The sequence below is a fragment of the Myxocyprinus asiaticus genome, chromosome 16 (genome assembly GCF_019703515.2).
Source record: "Myxocyprinus asiaticus isolate MX2 ecotype Aquarium Trade chromosome 16, UBuf_Myxa_2, whole genome shotgun sequence".
NCBI classification, from domain to species: domain Eukaryota; kingdom Metazoa; phylum Chordata; class Actinopteri; order Cypriniformes; family Catostomidae; genus Myxocyprinus; species Myxocyprinus asiaticus.
In genome coordinates, this window is record NC_059359.1 from 41,995,360 (window position 1) to 42,020,958 (window position 25,599).

General features: G+C 35.8%; 1 protein-coding gene across 1 annotated transcript; it reads right to left on the bottom strand.

Moving 5' to 3' along the window:
* Window positions 1–5,466: 5,466 nt before the first annotated feature.
* On the bottom strand, window positions 5,467–24,948 carry LOC127454416 (elongation of very long chain fatty acids protein 4-like). The gene is made up of 7 exons (XM_051721603.1): window positions 24,698–24,948; window positions 23,935–24,025; window positions 14,611–14,798; window positions 11,042–11,122; window positions 9,632–9,803; window positions 9,394–9,521; window positions 5,467–7,804 (listed from the first exon to the last, which is right to left on the bottom strand). The coding sequence occupies exons 2-7, from the start codon at window positions 23,999–24,001 to the stop codon at window positions 7,493–7,495; spliced, it is 948 nt and encodes a 315-aa protein (XP_051577563.1). The 5' UTR covers window positions 24,002–24,025; window positions 24,698–24,948; the 3' UTR covers window positions 5,467–7,492.
* Window positions 24,949–25,599: the final 651 nt, after the last annotated feature.

Below are 25,599 nucleotides of genomic sequence, written 5' to 3' on the forward strand. Positions count from 1 at the left end.
AAATTATAACAATTATAAATGTTATATTTTTATTAGAGCTGTCAATATTTACACATTAACGCATGTGATTAACTAAAAAAATGTAATGCGTACATTTTTCTTAATCGCGATTAACGCATGTACTGTTAATACACCTGCATAAGCACTGGTTTGAAGGGCGTAACTTTTGTAATGTGTCCGCCCAGAGTCATTACACTGTTGCACATTTCACAACACACAAAACAGCGCTTCCATGTCAATAATTACATGATAGGGAAATAACCTCTTAATGCTACTTGATGTACAAAACAAACCCAGATGGGACCAAGTATTAAAGCATAAGAAATTAAATATTTTTCAGCCTATGTAAGGCGCATTTAATTACCACAGAAGCATGCCAAGTTTTAACTATCACCAAAATGCAGACTGAGATGTTTTTGTCTGCAAGTGCTTTTCATGTGGAGTTCAAAGTGACGATTGACACTGGCGCTGCCACCCTGATGCGAATCATGAACGCAGCTTCACAATTACTGTAACAGTTTATCAGCAGATTAATATTGCGAATGATGAGAGTTTAGCAGATTTAATGCACATTTCAGTGAATATGAAACCTATGTGAAGACTAGTTCTTTCAATTAGTCAAACTTCCACTTAGACTTTGGGAAACGTTTAATGTTTCTTGAATTGGTCTATTTTAGTGCATTTCTATCTTTATACTATGGAAAGCTTTGTTTGGAAAATGTTAATAAAGCATTATATTGCTACATATTGTTTTGTTTTCTTTCCTAAGATGGAAATAAATGCATTTTGACAGGAAAATAAGTATATACTTTCAAATTTCAGCACTTTCAAAATCTGCGATTAGTCACGATTAACTACAAAGAACTTTGCAGTTAATCACAATTAAAAAAAAAATTATTGACTTACAGCACTAATTTTCATATAAAGGGATAATCTATAAAACTTAATTTAAAATGTAATTTAATTTCATTGTACTCATTACCATGGTAATGAGGAGCCATCCATGGACTTACCTGTGGTTATAGTGTTACAAATGTTAACAATGGAAGAACTGTGGTAAACATAAGGGCAAATATAATGTAGAATAAAGGGCTTTAAAACCTGGACCTCCAAGAAGTATAGACAAATTCTGGACAAAACTGACCTTTGTAATATAAGTTCTGTTCTCATGAGGTTTGATATTAGGAAACAAACTGGCCATGTTTGCCTTCAAACTGTCTAATTTATAGAGATAATTATTAATTATTTTAGTTTTAGTTTAGTTACTTTTATATTAGTTTGATTTTTTCACAAAATCAAATGTTAAAATGTTCAGGATATCCAATGTAAACATGATTTACAACTAAATGATTACGTTAAATATTAATTAATTTCAATTAATAAACCAATTTAGTGTGTGATATAAGTAATGTGAACAGTGAATAAATGCTATTAAGTTATCACTTTTTATTGGTGACTTTAAAGCTCACTGAACTACTGAACTGATTTGGGTGTCTACAGATTTATATATAAATACGCAAGATAAGCCTCTGTATGAATTGAGGCCCCACTTATGCCCCCCAGTTTAAAAAAAAAAAATCCTAGAATCGCCCTTGTGTGTCCTTCTGAGTCCTTCTGAGCCTTTAATATCTTCTTTTCCACTTTGTTTTCTGCATCCTTCAGCAGTTTACTGCTATTTATGGATAAGCAATGCCTTTTTCAATCAATAAATAAATAAATAAAACCTCTTGTCCATTACATTGATCTCTCAGCATCCGACAGGCAGGAAGAGGATTAGATTACTGTGGCATCCGTGGAGAATCAGAGCAAGGAGTTCTTTTCCTCATAACATTCTTCAATCCACTTCGTCCTGCCTCAGGGAAGCTGCCTTTCAACAGAACAGAGGATGTCTGTCTCTTTCCTCAGTCACATGAGGAGCATTTTCTAATAGAGTTTGGACAGTGAGACTTCATATTTCCCAAGAATCATGACCTGGAAAAGTTATTTTTGCTTTGCTGCAGAAAACTTTGAATTAGAGAATAAATCTTGTATTAGAGTCATTCTATGAAATGAGTGCATAATCCATTTTTGTATAGGTGATTTTTAAAGTACATTTCTGTAAGATTTTAAACATTTTATCAGACAAAGAATGTCTTTGAATGCTAATAAATGCATTGTGCCATCTTAAGCTAATTAAATAAAACTTATATAATATTTTCTGATATGGGAATGGGACGGGGTGGAACATTTCAAACCAAAATGGCAACCGCTCTCCCTGTTAGCAAGGTTATGGCCTCCTGTCATTACCATTCAAGAGTCAACAATATGATACATAGTAAAAAAAAATGATAAAAAAAAATGAAATAAACAGTGTTTTTGTGCCTATTTTAAGTGTCGGGTAGGACCAAAATGTCTATTTAAATGTTACTGATCTAGTGTGAATAAAAAATGGGGAAAACCAATAAACAACGTATAATGGCAAAGAAATATTTCAAACAGACCTAGAATTTCTTTGACTGATGGATGTGTCAAATGAATGCAGAAAATGAATGCACTCTTGTAATTAAAAAAAAAAAAAAAACACAATTATCAATCTGTAATATTAATGCATTACATGTTCATTAGGAATAGAAGATGTGAGAACAGCACATGGTAAATCCCATCTCAGTCAGAGAGGAGTCTGCATTTTAAACAGGTGTGTACAGTTACCATGGAAACCTTTGTCTTTGCTGAGGAGGAGGAGAGGGAACATTCTGATTGGTCCACTGAGACTTCAGCAGTCTTTGAATGACTGAGAGGGTGGAACAGAGCGCTGATGCAGCTGATCATTGGTCTGGGGTGTTATTCTCTAGAAATTACACCAGAAACAGAGCAGAGAGTTAAGAGTAGCCATTTGTGCTGCTGCGGGTCACCAAAGCTGTGCTTGAACAATGTTGAACGGAAGAGGTCTCCACTGGCAAAGAATAAAATGGGAAAGAACAAGAAAAAGATCACAAATTACAGAATGATATCCATAAAGCAGAACAGGCTCTGGATTCTACGTACCATAGAGAGACAATTGAAACAAACTCCAAAAATTGGAGCAGTTTTCCTTTTGTGGGTTACAGTGTGAGCATTATAAAAATAACTTAGTTGACAACTAACATAGGCATTTAACATAACCAAAAACATAGAGATTTTAGGTTAAAATAAAAAAAAACAAAAAAAAACTATGAGAATCCTTTGTGCTTAAATGAAAGCAAAAAATCTGACCTTTTATACAAAGGATTTATCATGGTTAATATCACACATTTTCTTTACATTAAACTAGTGACCTAAAAACAGTGCATCTTCATTTTCTGTCAATATTTGTCTTTCTTTATTGAACTTTGTTGTCCTAAATTTAGATTTTCAAAGTGGTCTCAGACTTTTGTACACTGAAAAAAAAAATAAAAAAAATTACTAGTTAGATTTACTTAATTTTTATTTTGCAAGTTTTTGCACACAGTTTTTCAAAGTACATTTTAATGGTATAAAATTAAATAAAATCTACTTAACTTCATGACATAATATTGATTGAAGTGAATACAGTTTCAGTAAATACAGTTAATACATTTCAGTAACCTTTACTTACAAATATGATGTAAATGGTACTTCCGTACATGTAATTACATTTTATAAATGTAAATTTTATTGGAACATTTCACATTTTGAACTTTCTTTAAAAACACTTTTAATCATGTACCACTTGACATACGGAAAGCCTTCCACAGGAAATCTGAATGCATGCTATGTAGTCTATTAGTCAACATCACTTTGCATTACTAGCGATAGAAGCAAAATACAGAGCTGCACACGCAGACCTCAACACTTTTTGTGGTAATGAACAGTTCATTTTGAGTAGAAAATGAACTTTAGACTTCACAAAACTATAAGCTATACAATAAAACAATGTAAATAAACCATGAAAGCGAATTAATTATTCAAGCCCGGTGCACCAGCTTAAAAAAGTGAAGTAAAATTGACTTAATTTATTTACCTGTGAAATTTATTCAAATAAGTTCTGAAATTTCTGTACAAATGTAAAATTTACTTACTATTTTCAAGTTTACGCTTTAACTTATTCAATGTAGAAAGTACTCAATCTTTTCTGCTGTATTTACTTCACCACAAAATAAATCTTTTCAGTATACCCTACTGAATATATAAAAGGTAAAGTGCATATTCTCGGTCCTGGTCAGTTCACTTAAATAGTTCTGTGGAGAGACAAATACTGTTTTAAAAGTAGCAATGAATATTTAGTAGTCTCTCAATTAATGTCATAAGATCTGCAAGTATGATAACCATAGCAGTAGAAAAACTTTGTTTAACACTCCTATGGTCTTCATAAATAGGCATTGCTGCCATCTGGTGAACAAAATATAAATAACATGATTTGAAATTCATGTCGTGAAAAAAATAGCCAGAAGCCTACTGTGTAGTCTGACTGCTTGTTGTAACCCAGTTTTATATTTTATCACAAGATATGCATTTTGATAGATATTTAGACATTATCAAACTATTACTTGTCAAAGTTTATCATTTTAAAATTGATTTGAATTGTCTGTTTTTGCAGTTAACAGAAATAAACTGCAAAAATTGTGAAAAGAGTATAAAACAGAAGAATCAGAGTAAACATTTTGCCTTTTCACATTTCTGTAGTAAACATGTATGTTGCAAACATTTTCAAGTCAGTGAGGTACAAAGCAATAATGAACAACAATAAATGTATAAAAAAAGAACAAACAGTAAACAATAAAAAACAGTAAAGAATGATGCATGTCTTTATGCATTCGTGCACCCCTGGTAGTGTGTAGTTATGATGGCATGTACCTTTCAGATTGTTTTGCATTTTTTGCACACCATGCTGGTTTTAATGTCTCTTGGGAGACAGCCCACACCTTTATTTCTCTCTCTCTCTGTGTGTGTGTGTGTTATGTTGTGTGTTTGTGTTCTGCATTGTGGTGTTATTGTCTCACCCCTTCATTTCTGAGTATGTGTCTTTATCATTGTAGCTGATTTATTGGTTTTATTTGACAAATAAAAAACATTTATCTGTGCCATAGTCTCACCAGTTCATTTTTTAAATGTTTCTAAGTGTGTGTGTGTGTGTGTGTGTGTGTGTGTGTATGTTTTATAGTCTCACCCTTTCATTTCTGTGTGTGTTTTTTCTGCATTGTGGCTTGATTTATTGATTATATTTGACGGACTAAAAAAATAAATTGCTCTGTTTTATGGTCTTTCACATTCATTTTCAATGGTTGGTCAACTTTGACCGTAAAGACAAAAGCTGTTGCTTTACGACCACTTAGACTTAACAAATCAAAATCTTTTTTTTTTTTTTTGTATGTTCAGATGGCAAGTGGAGAAAAAGTCACCAAGACTTGTACCGCTCAGATAAAGGAAACCATTTTTATTAAATCAGCAAAAGTGATTCCGGTCAGAAATGACCGAAAACCATAGGAGGGTTAAAGTAGTTTTAGATGAAGTATAACATGATGCCACAGCTTGACACTAATAGAGTGAGCAAGGGATTTTTTAGACACAAAATTTCAGACAAAATTTGCTTTGCATCTGCATTCAGTTTATTTTATATACAGCAATGTATATCTGTCATTTAAAAAGAAAATATCAGAGCTGTTGATGATCGTTACATTTTCAAAAGCACAATGTACAAAACTGCACAGATTATACAACATTATAAAAAAAAAATCAAGACAAAACACATGTATTTTAGGATTCAGAACTATGTGAAATGAAAAATTATGACATGGAGCATCTTAGGACTTTATCTATGTACAATGCAATTTTGCAGCTACAAACATATTTCCCACTCCTATTTACAGTGAGGTTATAATTTCCCAAAGAAAACTAAAAGCTATGTATCTTATGCTTATGATTGAAAGAGTTGCTGATTTTCAATAACCTTTTGGTGATGTCAAAAGCTATTCTCAATAGGGATGCAGGATATACCCTTGAATATATCAGAACTGAGCAATATTGGTCTGATTTGGCCAATACTGGAAGCAGCTAATCATAAAGTGTTACCATGAACCTTTTTTCTAAGCCAGGTTACAAAACTCCTAAAATGTTATTGGTCATTTCTTTTGTACCATTCTTGGAGATTTCACTGTGAACACTGTTTTTAAAAGAACAGATAAAACAGTATAAATCATATCATTATTGTTCAAAATAAAAATAATTATCAGTTATCGTTATGTTAAAATTCTATATCAATGCATCCCTAATTTTGAAATAAGCTGCCACATGGTCTCAGCTTTATAGTATTGTCATGATATATCCAGCAGGTACACAGGTTTTTACTGACAACTTGAAATATAACATGATTTATAAAATAAATAGACATTTAAATATGTTTCCAAAACAATGGATATGCAGTGAGATCACATTGAAATTCTGGGATTTTTTTAAAAGTGAAAATTAACAGTTTGGGGGGGGGGGGGGTGTATATAAAAATGAAGAAAAAATATTTAAGATTCTGGACTATTTTTGGGATAACTTTTTAAATGTAAGCATATTTGTGACAAATATCCTCAAATCATGCTGGATAACACGTTCAACAGGTTTCGCATAAACCAGTCCATGCCAGCTCAAATTTTCACTGAAATAGTTATGCTGATTTATTTGAAAAATGCAAAACAGAAGCATTTTCACTTGTGGTCTCAGATGTTCGGTCCCCACTTTAATAAATTATGAAAAAAAGAAGAAAAAAAAATACAAATTTGATATCACGAAGTATTTTTATAATAATTTACAGTACAATGGTGAGACACAGGTCTTATCTGGCATTAGGATAACAGTGTAAAAAAGGCAGATACATAGAATAAAATAACAAACATAAGGATAGACAATATATATCATATTTTGATAAGATCCTTTTAAGAATTAGTCATACAGAGACCCAAAAATTATTTAGCCACATTTAGACACTTAAGCCACACTTTAAAAATGCTCGAATGTCTTTGCATTAGATAATAAAATATTAAACCAAGTGGCATTGTTTTTAAAGAAACATAGCACAATCACTTTTCCTGCAAGGACACATCTGTGAACTTGAGAGAAACTGACTTCATCTTGACACCAGCTGATACAAAGTCACTCCAAAAATGCTTCAGAAAAGTGAAGTTAGTTCTGAGAAAAGCTTGCAGATGCCTCATGGTTTGATATTTTATTATCTAATACAACGACGTTCAGACATTATAAGTGTGAGTTAAGTTTCCATAAGTGTCTAAATACTTTGGGAAACTGTATGTATTCCCGTCTCTCTATATTTAAGCTTACATTTCTCCCCCTCTGCTGCAAAAACTCGACTTATTCATAACAATTTTGGATTAATCTCAGCTGATACACCCATTTAATTCGCTGTAGCAATGAATCACTCATCCTTAACCTGTTAATGAGTCTCTCCGTATCCGTGATCTCTCTTGCATCAGTATGTGTGCCTGCCTGTGTCTGGTTTTCTTTCTGATCTGGTTTAATCACGCTTTGCTCTTCCCTTCCGCTTTCTCCTCCCGGTCTCAGCCACCGTTGGTTTCTCATCCATCTTGGCAGCATTTCCGTTGCTAGACATAAGGGATCCATTAGACGCTCCATTAGAAAGGGCTTTGCTGGGCTTGGATGTAGCCTCACGGCGGGGTTGCCGACGGTATGTCTGGTAGTAGAAGTTCCCGAAGAGGATGATGAAGGTGAAGGCGTATCCAATCAGACACCAGTGCATCCACTTAGGGAATGGGCAGTCAGAATAGAGCGACAAAGCAGTGTGGCCAATGGTGATGTGAAACTGGATCTGCGGAAGAAGTCAACAGATACAAGATAACTGCAAAGCCCTTTTGAAGTTGATCATCATTTGAGTCATTTTTATGGTTGATCCTTCAATTAGGGGCAATTTGGACAGGTTTTAAAAAAAGACACTTCTTCAAACTATACTTCATCTTTGTTAAAAAACAGTAATTGCATGTCCTGTTTTGTTACATTTACTATAGAAGGTGAGTTAAAATGCTTGGAAAAATAGAGAAATTCTCCATTCAGCACTCTATATATTTAGAATGGCTGATCATTATGAAATTTGGCATCCACTTAAAGGTTGCCAAAATAAGGCTGTATATCAAATTTCATGTGAATCAGACAAAAGGCCTAGGATGAGTTTGAAAAAGTAGGTTTTTCAGAAAATTAAAAATGGTGGAAAAATCTGAGATACTACTAAAAAAGCACCATAACTGCACAACTGTTTAATCAAGGAGGTAGGAATTTGGCATGCATCTTCTGAATGTGCTAACATATCCTTAAAATATCGATTGGCTAAACCAATAAAAATGGTCGCCAGCAGCCAGTCAAATTTCAGCAGGTCATAACTTGTGATGTGAATGGCCAACATTATGAAATTTGGCATCCACTTACAAGTTTAAGAAAGTCTGTATACCAAATTCCGTGCGAATCGGACAAACGGCTTAGGATGAGTTAGAAAAAGTATGTTTTTCAGAAAATTCTAAATGGAGGAAACATTTCATTGAGGGAAATGAAATTGGAGATACTACTTAAAAACCTTCATAACTCCAAAACTGTTTCATCAAGAAGGCTGGAATTTGGCATGCATCTTCTTTGATGCATATTAATATATTTCCTTAAAATATAGATTGGTTAGATTAAAATGGTCGCCAGCAGCCAGTCCAATTTCAGCAACCAACATCTCGTGTTGATAATGGCTGATCAATATGAAATTTGGCATCCACTTTCAGATTAGGCTGTATACCAAATTTTGTACGAATTGGCCACAAGGTGGCGCAATAATAAGCTAATTCACGTTTTTGCTATTAACTCCAGAACCGTTAGGGCTACAATGAAAATGTATGTTTCCTCTGAATTCTTCAGTGTCCCCAAATCAATTGGTTAATTTCTACAACAAAAACCTACTTGTTCAAACTTGTACTAGGCTGTTTGCCTGATTTGCATGAATTTTGGTATGTATGTATAATCTAACAAAAGAATGACTAATTGGCCTGAATCTTGTGAGCGTAATATCCAAACATAAAAAACATTAGTACACATGGACAACAGAGAATTCTAAGGCCACATGCCAAATTTCATCCAATTCCAATACTGGATGGAGCTAAAACTTAAGAAACTCCTAATTGTGTAACTGTGATCAAAGCAGTTGTAATTTGACACCAAAACAACTGTGTCCATAGCATCCACAGCATCTATTCTGTAAAGTTTGGCTATTTTTGTTATGTTCTCTTTACAAGTGCTTGGACCCTGATAATTTAGACTTACAAAGAAATAAAAAGGATACTTTTTTAAAAAATGTCTTTGACAGAAATTTCCCCATGAACATCCAATATCATTCTCAAATTTTGCTTGCAAAATGTCACCATTTACCATTTGGATAATGGTCAGATATTTTTTCCACCACAGATATTTCTGTATTTTTGGACCAAATGCTGCCAGCCCGTAATACAAGTACATCAAGACATGGATTGCTGCATTCATGTGAGCCCCAAAGAATGCTGCAAGAGAGAAAAACACACATTCGATCCATGTAATGTGACATACAGGATGGAATATGAAATCCATATTATCTCTCATTAAATTGCTTATTTGCTTATTTAACACTTACACTGTCCACCAGCAACCCATTTGATCCCAATCCACCACAGGGTAAACATAGTGCAGTGGTGATACACATGCAGGAAACTGATTTGATTGAACTTCTTGCGTAAGATGAAAAACACCGTGTCCAGGTATTCCACACCTTTGGAGATAAAGTACCACCACAAGGCTGCTGTCACCTGCCCATTACAAAATAAAGAGAACAGTATAATTAGAAAACATCTATGAACTTCAATATTCATAAAAGTGGCTTAAATTGTGTTTGGGTATACTTTTGCAGTAGTCATGAAAGTTTAAGACTCTTTGTGAAATATGACCATAGCTTCAGCTCTTTGCAACCATCTGCATCCTCAAACTATTAAGACACCTGATTTTTGAATGTGAAGAAATGGCTTAATTTCAATTCAGAATTTGGAATTTTAATTGAACTGGCCACACCCTACAGGAAGTTCAAATCGAATAACAGGAAGAGGACTTTACTGAATTGCAATAAAAATACCTAAGTAAATAAAAATCCACACAGCCTAAAAACTAACATTTGAAATTAATTTAAATTATCAATTTTGACTAATTATGTCCATTTATTCTCTGATTAGACTGATTGGACATTATTCCAAACAGCCAACATTTCATTTTAAATTGTTTATGTATATCACTTCATTTTAGATTTTTTTTAAATTATTTTAATTTAGCTGTACAGCACCACAAAATGTGTAAAACACTGTTTTCAGATAAAAAATGAATAAGAATATTGATAATTTAAATGTCTTATGATTCTGAAATATATTCAGCTATAACCATACAAATGTAATAATAATAAACATTTAAAAATCCACTAATTGTGTGAAAGTTTTTCTGGTAGGTAAGATGATAATTCTAGATGTAATATCAACTCCATAATTATTGGCACCCTTCATGAAATTAAGCAATCAATATCTAAAATATATAATATAAAATATAATAAATATATATAATCATCAACACATATGGGGAAACCATATCCTTATACAATATATTTACATTTTGAATCCCCCACAGTTAATATTAAGAGAAGCCTAAGAGAATACACATTGGTAGAGAGAATACAAATTTCTATAGATGACATTTCAAACACTGATTATTAATAGCTGTTATTTGAAAATACCCCATGTGTTGTGTTATAACTGAAAAAATTAACTATCATTAAAAACTACATGAAATTCTTTGAATTAACTCTGCTGTAAATGTGCTTGCGATGATGCTAACACTTGCTCCTGAAAGTCAGATGAGGTATGTGTGTTTGTTCATGTGACATCACAGAGTGAAACTCTAACACACTTAAGGCCAGTAACTGGAGAGCCGCATCAAAGGTCCAGTTTCAGTGCACAAGCGCAGTGTTGGACAACTGAGGATGATGGTGTCTAGAAAGCACACTTACCCTCACTTCATTAGGATCATCTGAGTAGTCAACAGGCTGGCAGATGTAGCTGTAGTTAGCCGCCCGTGCAGCAAGGAAGAGCTAGAATAGAATATATAATCAAATGTCAAATCAGACTCCCTTAAAAATTCATGAAATGCTACCAGTCAAAAGTTAGGACACGCCTTCTCATTCTTTGCTATTACTTTGTCTCACATTTTAGAGCAAAAGTAGGTCACACTTTATATTAAATGTCTTTAACTACTATATACTAACATTAAAATACACACAATACAATGTATTTACTGTGTAACCACATGTTGTTACATTAATACTTTGAAATTCTTACAAGATTCACATTTTCTGCTTCTGAGGTTGAGGTACAGGTAGGTTAAGGGTTTGGGTTAAGGGTTAGAGGTTAGGTAAACAGTGTAACTACAAATGTAATTAAATGCAGGTACTTTAAATGTAAGTACAATGCAACAACACGTACACTGGAAGCCAAAAGTTTGGAATAATGTACAGATTTTGCTGTTTCGGAAGGAAATTGGTACTTAAATTCACCAAAGTGGCATTCAGCTGATCACAAAGTATAGTCAGGACATTACTGATGTAAAAAACAGCACCATCACTATTTGAAAAAAGTCATTTTTGATCAAATCTAGACAGGCCCCATTTCCAGCAGCCATCACTCCAGCACCTTATCCTTGAGTAATCATGCTAAATTGATCATTTGGTACAAGAAAATCACTTGCCATTTTATCAAACACTGCTGAAACCTATTTGTTTCGTTAAATGAAGCTTAACATTATCTGTGTTTGTTTTTGAGTTGATACAGTATGCAATAGACTGGCATGTCTTAAGGTCAATATTAGGTCATAAATGGCAAAAAAGAAACTTGTCAGTCAATCATTGTTTTGAGGAATGAAGGCTATAAAATGCTTAAATTTGCCAAAAAACTGAAGATTTCATACAAAGGTGTACACTACAGTCGTCAAAGACAAAGGACAATTGGCTCTAACAAGGACAGAATGAGATGTGGAAGACCAGATGTACAACTAAACAAGAGGATAAGTGCATCAGAGTCTCTAGTTTGAGAAATAGACGCCTCACATGCCCTCAGCTGACAGCTTCATTGAATTCTACCCGCTCAACACCAGTTTCATGTACAATAGTAAAGAGAAGACTCAGGGGTGCAGGCTTTATGGGAAGAATTGCAAAGAAAAAGACACTTTTGTAACAGAAAAACAAAAGAAAAGGTTAGAGTGGGCAAAGAAACACAGACATTGGACATCAGATAATTGGAAAAGAGTGTTATGGATCTTAACTCCATTGAGCTTTTGTGGGATCAGCTAGACTGTAAGGTGTGTGAGAAGTGCCCGACAAGACAGCCACATCTATGACAAGTGCTACAGGAAGTGTGGGGTGAAATGTCACCTGAGTATCTGGACAAACTGACAGCTAGAATGCCAAAGATCTGCAAAGCTGTCATTGCTGCACGTGCAGGATTTTTTGATGAGAACTCTTTGAAGTAGTTTAAGAAGTTCTGAACATTTGTAATAGTAATTATTCATGTTACTAATGTCCTGACTATACATTGTGATCAGTTGAATGCCACTTTGGTGAATAAAAGTACAAATTTCTTTACATAAGAGCAAAATCTGTATATTATTCCAAACTTTGGCTGCCAGTGTATGTACATAATAAGTACATTGTATCAAATGCTTAACTACATAGACACCTAATATAAAGTGGGACTCTATATTATATTTAAGTTTCTTAAAAGTCGCTACTCCTTGTCAGCTTTTGATGTTGCAGAAGATGGAAGACAATGATAGCATAATTTTTGTTAATATCAAGTAAAGGGTGGCTAATTTTTAGGCTGTTCAATTGTTCTGGGTTTAAAAACAATGTTGAGGGAACGTCACTGAATGTGACATAAATTTGTTCAGTCGAAGGTTGGTATGAAGGACAATTCCACATTATTGTCAGTCTTTAAAAGTGGGCAGTCTTGAGGCTGAAACACACTCTACACTGTTAAACAAACTGGCAGCTGTGGTTGCTAGAAATTCACCGTACAAAAATACTGTAAGCACGTTTCAGGCTTTACGGGATGTAATTTTGATGCCTGTATATTTTACGGTGCATTACCGTCATTTATATTATTAAATAATAAACTTGATATATTAACCTTCTGAAACTGTAAAAATCTGCTTTTCACTTTATAATGTATTGTTAATCACCGTAGTAATTACAGAAGGGCACATGATGACATGAAGTTCATCAATAGAGGCCCTTCCTGGAGCAATGACCAATAAACATGTAGAGACAGTGCTCAGTGTCACTCATACAAACACTATACACCATCAGGGTAACACATGTGAAATTAAAATAATACAATAAACATTAACTAAACTACATCAAATATAAAACAGAACATCCCGATGTATGTAACTGATATTAAAAATAAGAAGAAACGTAACTATTCCCATAAAATATAATGAAATGAACTGGATCACGTAGGGAATTCTGGGAATGCCCGATTATTGTTTTTTGCCGTAATTTTAACAATAATTTACTGTAAAATGTACATGTAGTGTCTTGCTAAACATAATATACATTTTTACTGTTAATTTGACAGAAAATCATACTTTTTACATAAAAAATATATATTTTTACAAAAATTTACCTTAAAACTACATGTATTGTCTTTTTAAATATTTAAAAAAACTTTACTGTATATTTTAAGGTAACTACCCATTAACCAATTAATGTTTTTTTTACTGTAGCATTTTTACAGTCATATACCGTTAAAATTACGAAAAATTTTTTACAGTGTATGCAAGTTCGTGAACGCAGACTCTTCTAGCTACACAAGTTCGATGTCGTGTGTAGCTGCGTTCCAAAATGTGTTCATAATATTGTAGTCTCAACGTTGCCATAAGGGGCGCTATAGCATGATTAGTGTGACGTGTCCACTTCTACGATGAGTCTTCTCTTTCAAGCCAATTACTGTCATGGCGGAGCAACAGTTTAAAGAGAATATTGCTGAGCAAGTAAGTTAAAGTCAATATATTATCAGCAACTTACTAGAATAATAACACATCCAGTTTAATGGCACATATGTTTGAAGGTAACTCTATCGCTCCCTTGAGTACCAAGGTTTTGTTACCGCCACAATAATGCACGTTATATATGTTCATCCAGACCTTTGGCAATGTGTTCTCCAAGTGCTCGCACTTTGATAAAGTATGTTTCTGGCCTTAAGGCCCGGATATACTTTGTTTTTGTGTGTTCCGGATCAGATTGCACACTGTTGACCACATTGCCTTTCAAAGTATACTTTTCTGACTGTGAGAAAATACGAACGCGTTCGATGCATGCCCACTACAAGTCAACAGTCAACGGCAGGCGCATGCACTATGATGCGCACAGATGAGGACTTTCCACGCGTTGAGAAAATCTGGGCTGCGCGCGGACAAAATTTGCATCACGCGCATTGTGCGTGGAGCATTCAGCAACGCAGACAACTGAAGTATACTTTAGACCCACCCTACAACCTTAGACCTAGACAGATTAAGTGAACTCACCTCTTTGAATATGAAAAAGTTTAGGATGACCATGCTAAAGTTGTAGACAATGAGGGTCTTCCTCAGTTGGAAGGGCTCTCTGCCCTGCATGTACTTCGGCCCCAGCCAGAGAAAGAGCAGGTATGAGAAGCTGATAGCAAGTGTGGGGAGAGGAGAGTCCATCAAAGGCCATTTCTCCACACGCTTGTCTACAAACAAACATGAAACCCCATTAATATAATTTTATCTATTGCATGAATCTATGATCCCATAAACTACACTGGTATCAGCATTCCCTGTTTCTTATTGCTTTTGTATGCAGGAAATTGAAGTCTGCTGTATCTTGACAAAATAAAATGTTGTCCACAGTATTTATCTTATCATAAACCCTCCAACTGCAGGAGTGTGCTAATTCAAGGTAGCATTGCAATAATACTTACAAACAAGATTTATAGTTACCAACATTTTGTAGTTTCTAACATATACAGTGGGGTCCAAAAGTCTGAGACCAGTCAAAATGCTTCTATTGTGCTTTCTTATCTAATCTAATACAAACATTTTCATTAAAAATAACCAGCAGACCAGTTTGAAAGAAAAGTTGGATGAGAAAAATAGACATTAATACAAAATTTCTTTTTGGTCCCCCATTTGCTTTATTTTGTGCAAAACCTGATGATTCATGTTATCCCAGCATGATTAGGAGAGATCATCTTTCCAAAGAGTGTCTTTTATGCTTCAATGAAAGCAAAGAAAATCTGACCCTTTTGTATAAAAGAGTTACACTCAATGTCACAAATTTGCTTACATTTTATTAGTGACCTACAAATGGTCAGAATCTTACAAATTGTGGTAACACTTTACAATTATTTTTTTTTTTTTAAGGCACTATAAATGGGTTCATTAATGGCTAATAATTAATTTACAATTGAAAAAAAAATATTTTTATTATTTTTTATTTTTTTTAAACAATGGACCTTAACGCTTACTTAATTTACAAATTTAAAACCATGACTTGCACTGCACATAAATAACTAATATTGGCATTATATTCATGTTGTTTAGCCAGAGGGGAACTGGCCCCCACAGTGAGGTTGGGGGTAAGTACAAGTATCTTAATGTTTCATCAGTACAGGGACATTTTAAAGATTGTATTAGTCATACTGGTCACGCTAAATTACAAAAAAATTCAGATGTACATCCAGTTAAATGGGCAGCATCAGGGTGGACATTCATGGATAAATTAGCCACTTCATCGTCTGTGATTGATATCTAAAAAACATATTTGTAAACTAATATTTACGATTTTTTTTCTGTTAACATATAAATACTTATATTGAATGTATATTGATGTTTCAAAATGACATTCATTTCCCACATATCTTCCCAATGTTATGCTTGACAACATATGACTAACACCATAAAATAATGGAAAACATAAATAAAACAATAGAGTTATAAACTTCAAATAACTCAAAGTAATTTTGCAGAATGGCTGATGTCCACTTCAAGTGTGTGTGATGTCATTTCATAACATATATCTTCAATGAAAGGTCATGGTATCATGACAACAGGGTGGACAATAAGTCAAAGGACACACAAAAAACCTCCACTATCAGTGTTATAATTACACATTTACCACAAACGAATACATTTAGTGAGAGATTGTAACACTAAACTCTTAATTGTATGGGAAAAAAATAGAAATCCAATGATTTATTATTTATTTTTGTCAGAGATGTTTGACGTGCAGTTTTTGGGACATTAGGAAGTGACACAGTGCAACAGAAAAAGATTTCAGTTAATTAAAATGTAACTTTTAAGCTCACAGAAGTGTGTAACATTATAAGAAGTCTTTATTCTTTTTAACAAGCCTATCAAAATTGTAATCGGGTGAAATTAAATAATATAAATACCACACACACTTATAATGTAGCCTTAAATGACACAGAATTGTGAAATTACCCATTTTATACAGGTGCTCCTTCACATTGAAAAACAGCTCGGACAGATGAAAAAAACGTGTCCAGTGTGAACGTCCCCTACTACACTTAAAAAGAAAAACGCTATAATAAAATGACCAGGAAGAAGAGAGAAAGGGAGAGAAAAGGCTAAACTTGAAAATAGTGTATTTCTCCTTGGATTATTGTCGTTGTTTTGGCAGTAAATAGTGTTTATCATAAGGGAAATGAAAGAAAATCATGAAATGTTTTGAATTAAAAGTGCTGCAGTTAGTGACGTGCAGAACAACGCCCAGCAGTAATGGGGGATCTTAACACGCCGGCAGAGACGAGGTATCCTCTGTGGAAGACCAGCTGACACACAGCAAAACTGGAAGGCAACCACACACCTGACACGCGGGCAACCAACTGATACATGAGACAGGACCAACTAGGCAGAGAGAGTGAGGCTAGCACTCAACATCAAACAACAATCTAGCCAAGATACTGAGAACACGATGGGCTTAAGAAGGGAGTGAATTAGGGGAGAACAGGTGTTGCTCGGCATGTTAATCAGTGGCACGATCAGTGTTCCCCGGGAACATTCAATGTTCCTGCGCCTGCGAGACATGAAAGAGAGAAAATGACAAAACAAACCGGCGAACTCACTAGAGCCATGACAGTAACGCTAAAATACAGGACAAACAGCATCGCGTTTGGATTTCATATGGAACGCAATTTTTTCCCTTGATTACGGGACGATTCCTTATTTTACAGGACATTTGGCATATTTCGTAAAAAAAAAATTTTGTAATTAACATTTTTTATTGATTCAAAGAGAAAAAACAACAGAGAAAAACACAACATATACACACCGAATCAGCATTTAACTTTTAACACTCATTAACATCCCTCCCCAACACCAACCCCACCTTACCTCAAAGAACACCCCTGTAGTCACATAAAATAATACACACACACAAACAATAAAATAAAAAAAAAATAAATAAAAATAAATAAAAAATAAAATATATAATAAACATACACAGTTAAACTAAACATCTCACTCCTTATCCCTTCCCTAGAGTCCTCCAAAACTGCCAAATACCTACCCCACTTCCTGAAAAATAAGTCCTCCAGCCCCAGCCTTCCATCTATCATCTTCTCATAAGCCGCCACCCTCCCCATCTCTGCACACCACTCCGGAAATGGTGGCGCTCCGTCTGACTTCCATCCCCTTAAAATAATTTTTCTACCGATCATCACGCCAGTCAGAACCCAATTTTTTATATATTTGTCGCCCGAATTTATAACTTCCCCATCGCCCAAAATGCAAAGTCTGGGGCAAAGTAAAATTTGTGTGCCCAGAATGTCTTGCAAATAATTCTGAATCTTTAACCAAAAATCTCGAATCTTAACGCATCCCCAAAAAACATGGGCTGTGTCTTCAACTTCTGATTGGCATCGCCAGCAGGTGGGTGTGACCAAGCCTGTATAATCTAGAGGGGTCGAATAAAATCTATGTAAAATCTTAAATTGCATAAGGCGAACCCTTGCATCTCTAGATGCAGACTTGACATTTTTCAGAATCTTAATCCACACTCCATCCTCCAATACCAAATTCCAATCTTTCTCCCATCATTTCTTATTAGAAGTTAAAGCTCCATCCCCCATACTCTGAATTAACAGGGAGTAGTACACTGATGCCTCGTGACCTTTTCCAAAAGCCGCAATCACCTCTCCCAAAGCATCTGCCTCCTTAGGTGGGTGTGTGCTACTCCCAAAAACAGTACAAAGCAGGTGGCGCAATTGTAAATACCTATAAAACTGAGGTCTGGGGATCCCAAAATGTTGGACCAAGTTTTCAAATGATATCAACACACCACTTTCATATAGGTCACTGAGTGTAGCAACCCCCCTCACAATCCACTCTGGCCAGCAGAAAGGGGACTTGCCAATACACAATCTTGGGTTCTGCCATATGCTCGAGGCAACATTTAAGTAAGTGTCCAATTTAAACAATCTGGACACTTTAGTCCATACCGAGTGTAAATGTGAAATAACGGGGTGTAACTTAACTTTTCAAATTAGTTTGATAGAGATGCTTTGTAATGGTGAAATAGGGGCAAGAACTGCCTGTTCAATAACAAACCAGGGAGGGGCTCTCTCACGTGGAAGCGACCAATGAGCCAAATGTCTGAGACTGAACGCCTAGTAATAAAACAAAATCTCGGGTAAGCCTAGCCCTCCTTTGTCAATCGGCCTATGTAACTTATTAAAATGCAATCTGGGATGTTTACCATTCCAAAAGAAGGACTTCGCTATGCTATCGAATTGCTTGAAATAAGAGAGGGGGACATCTACAGGGAGAGACTGTAGCAGGTAGTTAAATTTTGGAATACAATTCATTTTAATAACATTAACCTTCCCAATTATCGATAAATGTAATGAAGCCCACCTGCCCACATCGCTCGAAAATCTTTTTATTAAAGGGTCAAAATTGACACTAACTAAATCAGACAAATTTGCTGGGAATAAAATCCCCAAATACTTAATGCCCTGCTTGGGCCATTGGAAGGCACCCGGCTGGAAAGCCGTTACTGGACAGTACGCTGTCAGAGACAAAGCTTCGGATTTAGACCAATTAACTTTGTATCCTGAGAACTTGGAAAAGGAATTAATAATTCTGTGGAGGAAAGGCATAGATCTAGTAGGTTCAGAGACAAATAATAAAATATCATCTGCGTAAAGCATAAGCTTATGCGCCACACCTCCCGCCACCACCCCTGGAAAATCATCTTCGCTTTCTTATCGTGGCTGCTAATGGTTCCAGGGCAAGATAGAACAATAAAGGGGAAAGAGGGCAGCCCTGCCGAGTGCCCCTATCCAGAGTAAAATAATCAGAAATTAATCTATTTGTTTGTACCACTGCTACAGAGTGTCTATAAAGGAACTTAATCCAACCAATAAATGTACTCCCGAACCCATACATTTCCAAAATCTTAAAAAGATAATCCCATTCTACCATATCAAACGCCTTTTCGGCGTCAAGTGAGATGGCAGCGACCGGAGTCTGATCATTCGCCACTGACCACATAATACTGATGAGACACCTGATGTTATCAGAAGAGCTACGGCCCCGAATAAATCCCGCCTGATCTATATGTATAAGAGATGTCATAACCTTACTTAATCGGTAAGCCAAAATTTTGGACAATACTTTTACATCTAGTTGTATCAGGGAGATTGGACGGTAACTTTTACACTCGCTTGGATCTTTGTCCTTTTTAAGAATCAGACTGATCTGGGCTTGTGTCATGGTTGGAGGAAGCTTTCCATTCTTTAATATTCAGTATAAACTTCTAACAAAAGTGGAGCCAGTTCTGTAGCATAAGATCTAAAAAATTCAGCAGCAAAGCCATCTGGCCCTGGAGCCTTTCCAGTAGGTAGGGACTTAATTACCTCGTCAAGCTCCTCCAAGGTTATCTCAGAATCAAGAGAGTTTTTTTGCTCAATCGTCAGTTTAGAAAGATATAATGGTTCCACAAAGTTTCTAATATCTTCATCAGTAGACGAAGATGTGGAACTATAAAGATCAATATAGAACTCTTTAAAGGCATTATTAATATCAGTGGCTGAGGTAAAAATTTCAGGGAATGATAGAAAGAGACTCTCTCTGCTTTATATATCTAGCCAAAAGCTTCCCTGCTTTGTTACCCGACTCAAAGTATGACTGTCTTGCCCTGAATAACCAAAACTCCCCTTTCCGCTACAAAATAGTATTATATCTATATTTCAATCGGGTCAATTCTCGGAGGCCATCAGCTGACATACGGCACTTCAGCTCTGCCTCTGCACTTTTAATATTTCCTTTCAACTCCACGAGTTCTCGTGCTTTGGATTTTTTGGTGAATGAGGCATACTGTATGATCCGACCCCTAAGAACCACCTTAAGTGCCTCCCAAGCCACGCCTACAGAGGATACTGAGGACCAGTTGGTCTCCATATAAACATTGATTTCAGTCTTTAACATTTGTTGGAAATCAGGATTTTGCAAAAGGGACACATTAAGGAGCCAACTATATGATTTCTTTTTCTCTGTATATGGCAACACCTCTAAACTCACCAGGGCATGATCTGAGACTAAGATATTTCCAACTGAGCAATCAACAACAGATGAAATGAGGGATTTGGATATTTAAAAAAAATCTATTCTAGAATAAATCTTATGGACTGATGAAAAAAATGTATAGTCCATACCAGATGGGTTCAAAAGTCTCCAAATATCCGTAAGACCAAGATTTTTACACATCCTGTGAAGTGTCAATGTTGCTCTAGGGGGTTTACACACTTTTGCTTCACTTTGATCAAGGACAGAGTCCATCAAAAGATTAAAGTCTCCTCCCAGTATTATATCATGAGGGGTGCCAGCAGTTTGTAACATCCCTTCAAGATCTATAAAAAAGCCCTGATCATCAGCGTTAGGTGCGTAAATATTAGCCAAAATCAACCTTTGCCCTTAAATTTCAGATAAAACAATAATGACTCTCCCTAATTTATCTTTAGTCTGTTTGAGACATTTGAATTGTAGATGTTTATTAATCAATATAATGACTCCCTTGCTCTTACTTGAGCCGGCACTAAAAAAAACATGTCCACCCCATATCTTCCCAAATTTTTCAGTTTCCTGCGGGGAGAGATGTGTTTCTTGAAGAAACACTATATCATATTTCTTACGTTTAAGAAAAGTAATAACCTTCCTTCTTTTTATGGGGTGCCCCAACCCATTCACATTCCATGTGGAGAGAGATAGTACACTCATATTAACATTTGACATTTTGATATAGTAGAAAAAATAAATTGTGTGTCAAAAACAAAATTATACAGACCACATTCCCCATTAGTGAAACAATCAAACCCCCCCCCAAACAAAACAAACAGAAAAAAGAAAAACGTGTGCATTAACCCCACGCACGAAAGAGCCAACCGGCGACAATCCCTCTAAACTCAAAAGGTCCATGAACGCCCACGAGCCCCCACGACAACTTTGCCATTGGATTGCTCAATTTTGCCTCACAAATTTGTGAGGCAAAATTACATAACAGAAAATACTTTGGAAAATAAACACAGCCAATAAGAAGAATGAACACAAAGAATGTGTAGATTCATTCACAGAACTGTCTCAAAGGTGTGATCTTCCACAAAATAAATTCCAGCCGATATAAAACCATTCAGATTCCTCGGACAGACAGACAATTGTTCAGTGAGCCGGCTGTTATGAGTTCAACGGATGACATAATCATACCAATGTCCCGTAAAAAAACTCAAAACAAACTACAGCCAGCAGGAGGAATAAGCACGAAGAACGAACAGATTAATCCACATCTGTTCCAAAGCAGTGTTATTCAATAGAACAAGCTTCAGCCGCTAGGCGGAGCCAACACAAAAAGAAACAAAACCGGCATCCCCGGATGGTCGAGTCAATTCACTCAGAGGCCGCATAAAAGTATATACCATGACTTACACAATCCGTCAACTTTATAAAAGACATCCTTTGTGTGAGCATGTAGATATTTTGTGGTCATCCATAGTGTCCACTCTCAAACTGGCCGGGAGCTTCAATGCAAACGTAATCTTTCATCAATGCAAAAGTTTCTTTAAGGAAAGTGGTGGCGGAGCCAACGCAAAAAACCCAAAATGTCGCCCAGCTTCCTCAAGAATAAGTACAGCGAGTCGACCCACTCATATGAGAAACATCCAATGGTTTACTCACCCAATGATTCAATAAAAGACATTGCCTGATTGGGACATGTAAATACTTTGCGACCAACCTTCGTTTCTATTCTCAGTTTGGCCGGAAACATCAGAACAAACGAGATCTTTTGTTGATGTAAGAGTTTCTTACATTCCTTGAACCGATTGCGTTTCTCTCTTGTCAAACTCGCAAATTCCGGGAACAAGAAAATATTATGGTTCTTCCAAGAAAGCTTCCCTTTGCTCCTCGCCTGGCGCAACACGATATCTTTATCGGATGATCTCAGAAATCTGGCCAGAATCGATCGGAGCTGGTCTCCCTCAGCAAATCTGTGAGCTGGGACTCTGTGAGCTCGCTCGATTTCCAGATTGTGGCCTGTTATGTCAAGCAGACTTGGGGAAAAACTCATCTAGGAATTTCACCATATCCCTGCCCTCCTCATGCTCAGGAATTCCAACAATTCGAACATTATTCCTGCGGCTTCTATTCTCAAGATCTTCAAGCTTTTCAAGGAGATGTTCCAAAAAAATCGATTCATCTCTCAACATCAGTCACTCTTGTAACTAGCTCAGATAATTTTATTTCCATCGCCGTAATCGATCGAAGTATTACAGCGAGATCCTCCAAGTCAGCAAGAATCTTCGTCGTCATCACTGACATGTTGAACTGATGCTGGATCTCCTCTCCCGCCGCACCATCCAAATCGAGTCCCCGGTCTGTAGGCCTGTCGGGGCTTTCATCCTGAACACGTAAGTGTCTTTTATTGTCTCCAGAGCCCGAGGATTCTGACTTCTTTGCCATGTTTTGCATCAAAGAGCAAATGTGTAACTGGGTGTATTAAAATTCACCAGATTATAACATGAGAATAATAAAAAATTTTGCAAAGTGCGCAGAGCTCGTCGCTCACACGTCTGCCCCTTGCATGGCGTCACGTGACCTCAGCATATTTAGTTAATTAATTTTACCTGATACTGCTTCCGTGTGAGGGTGACTCTCTCCTCTCACTGTCATAAATTCCCTCAGTCGATGATGGTGGTGACAACGGTTGTCAGGGGCAGGGAATGGTAGAATTCAAGTGATAATGCACCAATTACAACAAAGAATCTCCAGTTTCACAAAACAGCATCCAATACAGTTATAGGGAAATTAACGACAGTAGATTATGGACTTCTGAAGCAGCAAAACAAGTGGGTATACTGAGGGTATACGCAAATATAGATCCTTAGTAGTCATTATACGCAAACAGCCCTGGGAAAAAAGTAAGCATACGGCGTATACGTTTGTATGGCCCTGATTACACTGCATTAATGAACCCTTCTATAAACTATTAACAAAGGGAACATTAATGTAAAGTGTTACCAATATTTAATCTTAAATTTATGTCAAAACTTTCTGTTTATTTCCATGTTTAAATGAAAAAAATCCTACGTTTCCAATCTGGTCTCAGACATTTGGATCCCACTTAATTTATGCTACATGAAATAGTCTGTTAACTGTTTGTGCTCTTGTTCACCAAAAGTGAAACCTGTAGTAGCTTTCTCATGGGGAAATCTAATAACAGGCCAGAGTCTGTGCCTTCACTGTTCCCAGATTTATTGAATCGGAGCTCTGCTATGGATATAATTCAACTCAGTGAAGTCAAGATACAGTTACCTGCAATGGTAAGACTCCATTTGTAGAATTCAACGGTGTCGTTGATTATATGCTTCAAAATATCCATCGCTGAGACTTAAATCCTTTTGTTCTGAGAAAACATAAATAAGACATGAAAAGGCATAAGTATTGTTATGTGGTGATGTTTTAATAAAGTGATGCTGGGGTATGGAAAATGGTAGGTATAAGGGTTTTAGTATTGTGATGGTGGGTATGGGGAAGGGTTTAAGTGGTGGGCTTGGGGTAGGTGGGGTATGGATGAGGGGGGTTTAATTCAGCACAAAGACCAGGAGAGCATGTGTCAGCACATCTAACAAGCACGATCTGAATTATGATGGTAATAACCCGGTTACAGATGAAAAGACACACTTTCATCCAGTAACACGCAGCAAGGTTTTGGTCAAATATTTCGTTAAATATAAAACGCCAAATCTTTATTTGGCAGACCCGCCATCACATGCGGCCTCTCACAAATCAAAAGCGTTGCACTTGCGACCACCATTAAATAACCAAGTAAACAATGCCATTTTATCAGCTGAACTCATTTCGACAGCTTTAAAGAGATGCGATGCAAAAATTAAGGAATTTGCGCAAACGTGCCTATGCGACAGACAGCAAAAGACGCAAAATGACCGTGGTGTTAAATTCTATCCTCTCTTATACCCCAAAATACAAACTCATAGCATAGGATTAACATTAAACAGCCTAAATATAACATTTAGTGCCAACCCCCACAGTAATCATAATTTGCGTTCATTCTTACCGTAGCAAGATTAAAATCCCTGTCTAATGACATTCAGGGCAAGGTCACGCGATACAGTTATTCCGTGCTGTAAACAACAAATGTGTCACAGATGTATCCAGATCTGTTCAAACAGAAGCATATAAAATCATCATCCGTGTGCAGAGCATCCTACAGCGTTACAGGCATCACTGCAGCTCTTGGGTCGCTCCCCAAGACACACACACAGCAATGAATGAGGGTCGCTCAGCTGGTGCAATTCACTGTATTGCAATCTTTCAGTTGACTGAATTTGGTAAGTAAAGCTATGAAAGCATACTGTTGTCCCCCGTTATAATCACTGTTAAAATAAATAAATACATTTATTTGTAATAAGTATATGTAAAGGGTAAAAAACAACAACATCCTTATTTAATCTTAAAGATAGTAGCCTATTGTAGCATGTACCATTACCTTTCTTTACTCTTTAATAGAATACCCTCTATTTCTATCTTATTGCTTGTCAACTATTTTATATATATATATATATATATATATATATATATATATATATATATATATATATATATATATATATATATATATATATACTGTATATAATAATTTTTTATTTGCACTGATTTGGAAGGTACAATATCATCCTAAATGGTAGGCTAACAATTCTTTACTTTTAGAACATCATTGAATTTATCCATGTTTTATCAAGAAAGGAGTGCCTTTTTGTGTCCACAACATTTGATGAGGTTCACTTAAAGCAAAAAGCTGTCACAACGTGGTTTACAAGCTTAAATATATTAATTCAAAATTAATTATGGATGTATTCTATTAAAAAGTGTATTTCATGTGATGATGTTGTACATATTTTAAAAGAGTGGGCCTATGTGCGCTTTTACATTTGTTGACAGTCATAGAATTATTTTTAT